The sequence below is a fragment of the Theobroma umbraticum genome, unplaced genomic scaffold (assembly GCF_002168275.2).
Source record: "Theobroma umbraticum cultivar Fairchild unplaced genomic scaffold, ASM216827v3 scaffold_50.0, whole genome shotgun sequence".
Classification (NCBI taxonomy): domain Eukaryota; kingdom Viridiplantae; phylum Streptophyta; class Magnoliopsida; order Malvales; family Malvaceae; genus Theobroma; species Theobroma umbraticum.
In genome coordinates, this window is record NW_018397261.1 from 929,727 (window position 1) to 938,916 (window position 9,190).

General features: G+C 33.2%; 2 protein-coding genes and 1 long non-coding RNA gene across 3 annotated transcripts in view; all 3 read right to left on the reverse strand.

Annotated features, from left to right (window-relative positions):
• Positions 1 to 664, reverse strand: part of LOC110417941 (Regulator of chromosome condensation (RCC1) family protein) — a 5,803-nt gene extending 5,139 nt beyond the window's left edge. Inside the window, exons 1-3 of the mRNA XM_021430546.2 lie at positions 603 to 664; positions 279 to 305; positions 43 to 154 (exon numbers count right to left, since the gene is read on the reverse strand). Of these exons, the coding sequence (XP_021286221.1) occupies positions 43 to 154; positions 279 to 305; positions 603 to 664 (201 nt within the window). The remainder of the gene's footprint in view (positions 1 to 42; positions 155 to 278; positions 306 to 602) is intronic.
• Positions 665 to 1,294: 630 nt separating this feature from the next.
• On the reverse strand, positions 1,295 to 3,871 carry PYE (basic helix-loop-helix (bHLH) DNA-binding superfamily protein). The gene is made up of 5 exons (XM_021430286.2): positions 3,712 to 3,871; positions 3,004 to 3,120; positions 2,289 to 2,404; positions 1,967 to 2,094; positions 1,295 to 1,855 (listed from the first exon to the last, which is right to left on the reverse strand). The coding sequence occupies exons 2-5, from the start codon at positions 3,069 to 3,071 to the stop codon at positions 1,415 to 1,417; spliced, it is 753 nt and encodes a 250-aa protein (XP_021285961.1). The 5' UTR covers positions 3,072 to 3,120; positions 3,712 to 3,871; the 3' UTR covers positions 1,295 to 1,414.
• Positions 3,872 to 6,816: 2,945 nt separating this feature from the next.
• Positions 6,817 to 9,184, reverse strand: LOC149527073 (uncharacterized). The gene is made up of 2 exons (XR_016351336.1): positions 8,493 to 9,184; positions 6,817 to 7,143 (listed from the first exon to the last, which is right to left on the reverse strand). It is a non-coding gene; the product is annotated as an uncharacterized LOC149527073 (long non-coding RNA).
• Positions 9,185 to 9,190: the final 6 nt, after the last annotated feature.

Sequence of the window (9,190 nt, forward strand, 5' to 3'; positions counted from 1 at the left end):
AACTGGATCATTAATTTGCAAATAAATTTACCATTCAATAACTTTGGCAAAGGTGAGCTCCAGCAATGTAATCATGGAATAGAGAACCCAATATGTAAGCCATTGTCTGTCATCGGCACGAGACTCCGACTCAATTGCCCTAACGGAGGCATACCTGTTCAAGAATTTAACACCACAGAGCAATTAAATCAAGCCAAGAAAATCTCAAATTCAGGCAACTACTGAAATACATTTAACAAAAACAAATTAAACCCAAAAAAAAAATGAAAAACACTTACAGAGGATACAGAAGACTAATAACTGGCCTGAAAAATCAAACCAAAAACGATATTAGCAAAGAATAATAAAAAAAAATCATAAATTAAAGATACAAATTTGGATGTGTCAAATTAATTGAAAGTAGACACCAAGCCTCAAAATCTGATTTTCACTTAGTTCATTGATTAAATTTATAATTTTCCTTTAATATTCTTAAAGCAGTAGCAAAATACATACCCAACTCATTAGGTGCTTTATTCTTTGTTGAAGCAAAAATTTAATAAAAAAAAAAGAAAGTAAAGTAAAGTTGATGAGAGAGAAGAAGAAGAGCGAAGAGGAATTACCCAGCAAGAACATCAAAGTTCTTAAGAAGAACCTTCAGAAAACTTGCAGCCCCAGATCCCATGAGTGATCTCCAATGCCCTTTTTTTGTTTGTTTGTTCCTTGTGCTGTCTGATCTCAAAACTAAACAAAGCGGAGGGCTTAGCTGTGTTTTTGTTTTTGGAAGGGACAAGAGTGTGCAAGTCCTTTAAGTTTTTGGTGTAAGAAAGCAGATTACGGAGGAAGTGGGGACAAGCTTACAAAAAGAAGCAGCCGGTTGTAAGATAATTATTCCCTGCTTCGGGTAGATGGGCGGTGTGGTGTAATAATCATATGGAGCATATTTCACATTGAACAAAACGGACGGCTGACGTTTCTTCTTTTCTACCCCCAGGGAAATTACAATCAAGGGACTTCCTATTATTGGAATCCCAGAGTTGGCACTTCCTCCTACCAAATCCGGCGAGTTCTGAAAGTAAAGGCCAGAAAGCCTTGGAATTCAGTGAGGCTTTGGCCCACAGGGGTGACCTAACCATAGTTCAATTTTTGGCTAAACAGCAAGAGTTTTGTTGCACCAAAAAGGTAGTAATTGATTTTGTTGTCAGATTAACTCCCCTCGCTTTCACATCTGAATCAGCATTTGCCACATAACTCTTTCATGTTCGGTTATTTCAATGCCTTGAAAATGTTACTTTTGTGAGTTTATGGGGTAGCATAGCATGAATAAAATACTATTTGACTCATCAAAATTCATTCACATGTACAAGCTTCCCAAAGTGGGGCAATCCTAGTTTAACCCAACGCAAAGGTGTGGAAATTTTGCATCAAGTAAAATTTACAAGTTAGCTGCGCCTCTATCCCCACTTCTGCTAATGTCATCAAGTCCAAACTCATTCCTAATTGCCGACTGCTTCCCAAGAAGTTGAGAAGGCCAAGAATCCGCCGGAGTGGGATACCGAGCATGTGGTTTGCTAACAATGGAGTTAGTCTTACCCGTAGGTTGCATGGAATCAGGCACGGGATAGGCCTGGATATCTGGATGAATGGGAACAACAAGGAGAGCAGATGCTTGTTGCAAAGCAGGTTCTACAGCAGGCAAACCAGGATGATCTCCACGAAAATGCGATGACAATTCTGATTGCTGAAAGCCAAGAGGAGGTTCGTTCAAGTCAGGTTTAGATTGGGCCACCCTCGTCCCTATCTCACTTTGCAGTTTCTGAATTTGAGTTTGCAGGGTGGAATTCTCCTCCTTCAGCTCATTCTTCTCAATGCTCACCTGTCCACATTTCCAATGACCAAGTGGTTGTACAAAAACATGCATCAGTAAGATAGGGGACCCTTTTTCTACATTCAGCAAAATTATCAATGACAAGTTTAGGGGTGTTACATAGTTAGATTCGGATAATAGACAAGCATTCTCCTTTTTGAGGGTCTCAATTTGACCAAACAAGTCCTTTAATAGTCGAGTTGCTTCGCACAGAATAAAGGCCTTCCCATTGTTCGGCTGGTTTGGATCTGCACAGAAATTTCCTTAAGTAAGAAATAATACAATCTCTGAACACCTCAAAAAAGGACTGAACCTACAAATCAAAACCAATGCTAATCATTAATGATAATCATTTCTATGATAGCATTGAAACAAAGTTCTATTAAGTCTTGAAGACGGATAAGCTGAAACAGGAAATTAACAGGAACATCAATTAAGTTACCAAGAGCATTTGCAAGGTCAAGGAAGAGCTCATTCAAATGCTCACGCTTGAGCTTCTCCCTCTCAGCCTTGTGAATTCTTCTGGGAACCTTTCCCTTGGTCTTTGGAGCACAAGACCTGCATCAAAAACAGTTTTCAGACAAGAAAAACTTGCTGCTCTCTTCGACAATTCAGGCACTCCATATGCATATTTTAATTGCAGCCAGAAGCAGTAAATTCGGGAAATGCTTAAATGCATATGTCATCGACAAACTATAAACTGAGAAAATCAAGATAATCTAATATCATTCCAAATAAAATATGCAGTTATGCAGAACAATTATGGAAAGATTAGCTACACAAGGCTCACTTAGAGAAAAAATTGACGCATCCCATACATCAGACAATGACGCATGGACAAGCAGCAAGTTGCACAACTAAAAAGCATCAAAAGGTTTGAAACTAAAATATAAATAAAGATTAATAACCTCAGAAATCAGCTGGAAAATCATATCAGACACTGATGTATTAATTTGCTAACTAAGTTTAAAGCCTCAAAACTACGATCAGTCATATCTCTACTGTCCCCTTTTAAACTGACTAAGCATATGATCATTATGAGTTAGGGCTCGCAACATTGAAGCATATGGTTTTAAAATGTAAGCCATAAATTTAGACACAATCCAATAATTACAGAAGACAGGTAAGCAAAGCTCCTAAGATCTTCAAAGACTAACCTGCCTACGGATGTCTCCACTGCTGCAATTGTCTTCTCAACCAACGGAGCTGGAGCCTCAGAACCCATGTTATTTCAATAAATAGAACACCACCAGAAATTCCCTAAAACACCAAGACTATAACAATTCATAAGTTCTTTATCCCTTTATTGATGATTTATGAAACCAAATCAACCACCCATTAGAAAGGGGAAAAAATTGTTTGCATTACAGAAATTGGGTATTACTTTGCAACCAAGTAAGTTGAGTTTGAATAGTGGTCAAATCAAAGAGTTTACTTTTAGCAGAAACCATACAATTTCTTTTTCTTTTTATTTTACCTTTTCTCTTTTGCAGAAATTGTTTCCTAAAACATCACAACTAACCACTTGAAGCATTTTCCCACCCAAACACATTTGATTTGCAGCCCAATTAAACCGTTTTCTTCATAAGTCAAGTTGATTTTACACCCCACCCCTCCCAAAAAAAAAAAGAATAAAGAGGCTCAAATTCCATCTAATTTACCCAAAAAAGCCTGATCAACCAAACAGATAAGCTTCATATAGAGTTTCAACATTTTGTTATCAATCAAAAAGGGCAACTTTAGAATCACAAAATCATCCATCTCAATAAATAATAAAACAGGAACAAAGATGACCCCAGATCAAAACCAAAGCCATAAAAGATTTACGACCAAAAACAAAAAACAAAATAAGTATAAAGACCCACCAAAACCAACTTCCAGGGCAACTTGTTAGAGACCCAAAAGAGACATAGCTGCGAAGACAAGGTGTGAAACAACCTTTTGAAGAACGAAAGAGTTGTGTAAAAGAGAGGAAATTTTGGGGTTAATGAGGAAAGCTCTTGTAGAGTGTTTCTTCGAGGAGAGAGAGTGTGTGGCGGGAGAAAAGAGTACACAGGGAAGCGCGTGGCCAGCAACTGACAAATGATGCATTGAACCAAGACACGTGGGCTTGACACGTGCCATTCTCCCTTTCACTTTTGTCTTGTTCCTCTATGCTGTGTGCCATCCCATTTGCTTATCACATGCTTCACACCTCAGCTTCCTATTTTAGATGGAGATTTAAGAAAAATAAATGCAATTTAGTAATATATATATATATATGAGGTAAAATATCTTAACTTTTTAAGTTTTAAATAAAATTATGTAAAAATATATTAATTTTTAAAATCGACACTCTATCTCAAAAATTAAACATAATTATCAAAAATTATAAAAAAATTAAAATATTTTTTATTAATTTAAAAAATTATTATTATATTTATAAAAAATAAAAAAAAATAAAAAACATCAATCAATACTCCCCAACTCACCAAAAAAGGGGAGCATTGGCCCGTGCTCCCCTTGGGAGCCTTGATCGAGCTCCCCATGGAAGCTCCAGTGCTCCCACATGTAGAGCTTTTTCTTTAATTAACAAAAAATAAAAAAATATAATAATTATTATAAATAATAATCAAGGATAAAATTATCTTTTTATTCTTATCACGTCAATAAGTTGACAAAAATACTAACGATTGATTAACGGCTAAACTTATATTATCCAATAAAAAATATTTTTTTGAAACAGAGTGTCCATTTCAAAAACTAATGAATTTTCATAAATTTAGGAATAAGAGTAGTTTATCCATATATATTTCTTATATTATTATGTATATAAAAATTGTTGTTTAGTCGGATTCAAATAACTATGGATTAGATTATTTCTATCTTTTTAAATTAGGTGTATATGTCATGAGATTATTACCTTCTCTTAAAAGATTAAGCTTATGGGTGTCCAGCATCATGCTTATAAGGTTTTCAAGATCTCTTGTCCCTTGGATATAGAATTGAAACACCTTTTCTAGTTCTTTTGAAACACTTGACGTAACAATCTCTCTCACCCTAATTCAATGATGCTTTTGTCATCATTAGTCACCTACTTGTCTTCATATAGAAGTGCTTGCCGTAGGTTTAAGTCAAGTTCGTTCTAATATCATTTGTCATAGAGCCATTTGCTCTTCTCAAAAGGTTAACTTGTTAGGGTTTATAGCATTCACGTTTATAGATTTTTTAAAATCTTGTTATTTATTCATTCGGGGATTGAAACATGTGACTGTATTTTCTTTGAAGTGTTTGGTGTGACACATTCACTAATGAAAACACTTCATTAATTTTACATATTTTTTTACTCTAATAAAATCACTTAATTTGTTCATTTTTCATGGAACTATACAAGATAATTAACTCAAAATTCAATCTCAATCTTTTTATTCAAATTGTAAAAGATAATTATTAACTACCATTAGACAAATAGCTTGTCATGACCAATTTTATCTTTTACACACAAAAGAGTGATCTCATCTCATAAACATAAAGCATAAATTGCTAAAAGAAAACAAAGAAAAAGCATTTTGATTTAATGTTGTGAAAAAAGGGAAAGAATTTTGATAAAATCTAAAATATAATTGTATAATATAAAGTAAAGGACTAATATTTTATATATGGTTGATAAAGTTTATAAACTCAACAAATATGACTACACGTTTAATTTAATAAATATGTATTATTATATTAATGTATTAAATAGAGTATTAATAAAAATGAGAAATTTTGAAGGAGTAAAGGTTTCTAAGTTTGGAAATGGAGAAGCGCGTGGTGGGCATAAGAAAGCAGGCGTGGGTGAAGGATTGAAAAAGACTAGGTCGGCGTGTGCCTCCACGAGCAAGCTTTGCCTTCCTTTAATGTTGACCATAAATCTTTGGTTCATGGAATTTGACGAAGTCTTTCATTCGACCGGATGCAATTTCGTTCCTCAGTTTGGAAAAATAAATGCTCGTACGCAACATTACGAGTGACTAATCATGGATACAAACCCAAATAATTAGTCAAAATCAATTCAATTTTGATCTTTTTTTGTTTCGATATCAATATTAATTGATTAAGGTGTGTGTGATTAATTCCCTTATTTCAATCCATTTTTTATGTTTAAAATTTTTAATTCAATAAATCCGTAAACTAATCGTTTACATTACATACATAAATATTATTAATATATATTTTATTTATAAAACATAATATCTAAAGAAACCTTTAAACTATTTTAAAAAAATTCAAATAATCCCTTATACTGCATTCAATCAAATTTTTATATTTTTATTTTGAATTAAATAAATAATTATGATTAATAATTGACTTAATCAAAATATCATTTGTCATTTTATGTCACATGACATTGATATGGCATACTAACATATTATAATTGTTAATAACATGTTATGTTGATATATCATAATTGATATTATAATGTGCTAATTTGACATAATAATATGACATTTTTCACTTTCTACATCAATATCACGTCAATATCATATAGACATAAAATGTCAATGGATATTTTGATTAATTACAATTAATCAACTATTAATCATAAAAATTTATTTAATTAAAAATAAAAATATAAAAATTAAAATAAATATAATAAAAATTAAAAATTTTCTTGAATAATTCATGAGCTTGTTTGCTATATGAATATTTTAAAATATAGATATAAAACTTGAGCAGACCAACCAAATTAATCAAACCAATTGAGATAATTTTTTTATTATAATTTGAACGGTTTTGATTATTTTTAAGAGAGTTTGGTTAATTCAATTTTTGAAATTTTAATATCAAACTGTCAGAATACTCACCCTTAGAGAAGATAAAAATAAAATAAAACAAAAGTTTTAAAGCTTTACAAACGAAATAGTGTTAATTTATGAATAGTTTTATTTAAATAATTATAGTAAAATAGACAAATGAAAATATTGTGACCCTGTTAGTTGAAGACCAGATTTCAGACATTGAGAGATTCGACATTATGATTAAATCTTGCAGCAGAGTGCAACATCACTCAAACCATGAATTGTACAAATGGAGTCTGGTATCTGCCAATATCTATAGACATTAGAACTATAGGGAGGGTTGCCTTTCAAGTTTATACATAGTAAGTATGGTGCAAATTAAATTACTGTCAAAGAAGAAATGTGCATCTGAACTTGGAACCTCAGGGCTGAGGCTCATGAGCAACCCAGCTGGAACCTACGCACCTTCATTCTTCCATTCAAGGCAAGGGCCAATACATCGTATTCCTCCACATACCACAGTTGAGACACCACCGCCTGAATCATATTGCCACGTCAAATGCATACACATCATATATGTACATGTGCACAGCCAAACAAGCATGTGTTAGCATACAATCCAGGCACCCTACTGCTATGCTTACAACATCATGATTTGTGCATGCTTTATTTATGTTCCTCCACAATATATTTCACAGCTAATTCCTAAGAGGAATGAATCACATGCTGAGAAAACAAAAGAGGGTAATAGAATTCTCTTTGCATTCTTCCAGAAATTAACTGTAAAAAGGCCTACCGTGCCATCCAGTTGCCACAGCTTAATATCTAAGTGCTTAGACATGCAGGAACAGGACACAATTTATATGAATGTCCTTGACAAAGCAGGCATTGCCTCACTTTGGGACAAGTTAAAAAGGTTCATTCCCAAGGCAGCCAAGTGCCACGGAACAAGGACCTTGCATTCCTGATAAAAACAATTTGTCTTCAGTTTTACAAACAAATTTACATCATGTTGCAGAGGAACAAACAAATCATGCTTTGTTTCTATCATATATATGCTTTATATTGACTTCTAAACAATTTTAGTTACCATTAGATGACTTTTCTACCAAAACATCCCAATACCACCAAGGAGCTCCAATTGGCTTTTGGAGAAAACCATGAATTAAAATCCATTTATATTCCCACCCTACTCAGTTAAAAACTCAACAATGAGCTTCAATATGAAAAGTACCAAATCTGGTGCTTTGGGATGTTTGACACAATGGTTAGCACATGATTTTCTCAACATGGAAATTTGGATTCTATTTCCTCATTGCAAAAGTTGTAGCTAAGAAGCAAAAAATTTGTATTAAAAATAATAACAGGCAAACCATGGAAAAAATTAATTTCAAAAAACTTATATTTGAGAAATCAATTAGACTAATTAGGAAAAAGAATTTTGTGAAAAGTAAAATATTTATACAAGGAAAAAATTGAAAGTACTCAAGAATTTTTTTTCTTTCTGGATAAAGGAATATTCAAGAATTTAGTGAAAAATTTGAAAAGCTTCGATACTAATTACAATTAATGCAAGAGTTATGGGGAGCAATTATAGCAATAAACAAAAGTAAAAACTTTTAAGTGTCAAATTGTGATTTCTAAGAAATTAGTGGGGTTGAATTAACTACAAAATGGGGAAAACTTGAAAGGTAAAACTGAGATTTTGACAAAGCCAGAAGGGTTGATTGTCAACACTCAGAAGAACCACCATCACTGTCAAGTTAAAGGTGCCTCTAAATGTGTCGGATCATGAACAGTAGCATGTGATGATTTCCTGCACATGCAGCTAGTCAAACACATGAAAATGCACATGACAAGTAATGATACAAAGTATACCAACTTGCCTTAAATCCATGGATTTTATTGTTTAGTTGAGTGACTAGTTTATGGAAGAGTTCAAGCTGCTTTGAAGTATTATCAGGGTCCTGCATAAAACATGAATGGTATACATATATGTAAGAATAGGTACTTGAAACCCATCAGATGATTCATGAAAACTTCTATTTGCCAATGGATCTAGAACAAGGACATTAAATATAAGCAGTTTTGCCAGAAATTTACATGCCGGCTAATGTGGCATAAAGTCACAGTTTACTCATACAAGAGTCAAGGGGAACCTTATGATGCTTAAGTCCATTAAGTCACAGCATATCTTCCAAAGAGGCAATCATCCATCTACCAAACCGCATTGTGCCATACCAATACATTGGCTTTCCCCCAAATAATTAAAGAAGTTACCATTTCGTCATTTCATGGTTCAACTATCATGGCATTTTGAAAAGGCATGAAAATACCCATGTTTACCAAGCTGTTGTTGAATTAAATTGGCAGATTACAGACAAGTTGCAAAATATGTCAAAAAAAATAAAAAAGAAACTGTAGAGCATGATTGCATGGCTCAGAAGATAGTGACTTCTGGACATGAATCAAACTACAACACAGAGAAGCTCTCAAAAAGGACATTGACAGCTATCCCAAGAATAGAAACAATAACTTAGGAGTCAAGAAATTTTGGTGCAATATAAGTAATTATAACAAAAAA

What these genes read in the sequence shown, in the direction of transcription:
- PYE (XM_021430286.2), bottom strand. Translation starts at nt 3,071, where the DNA reads ATGGGTTCTGAGGCTCCAGCTCCGTTGGTTGAGAAGACAATTGCAGCA. An exon ending in GTGGAGACATCCGTAGGCAG is followed by an intron (nt 2,405 to 3,003) that starts GTTAGTCTTTGA and finishes TTTTTGATGCAG; the next exon opens with GTCTTGTGCTCCAAAGACCA. An exon ending in TGACCTTGCAAATGCTCTTG is followed by an intron (nt 2,095 to 2,288) that starts GTAACTTAATTG and finishes ATTTCTGTGCAG; the next exon opens with ATCCAAACCAGCCGAACAAT.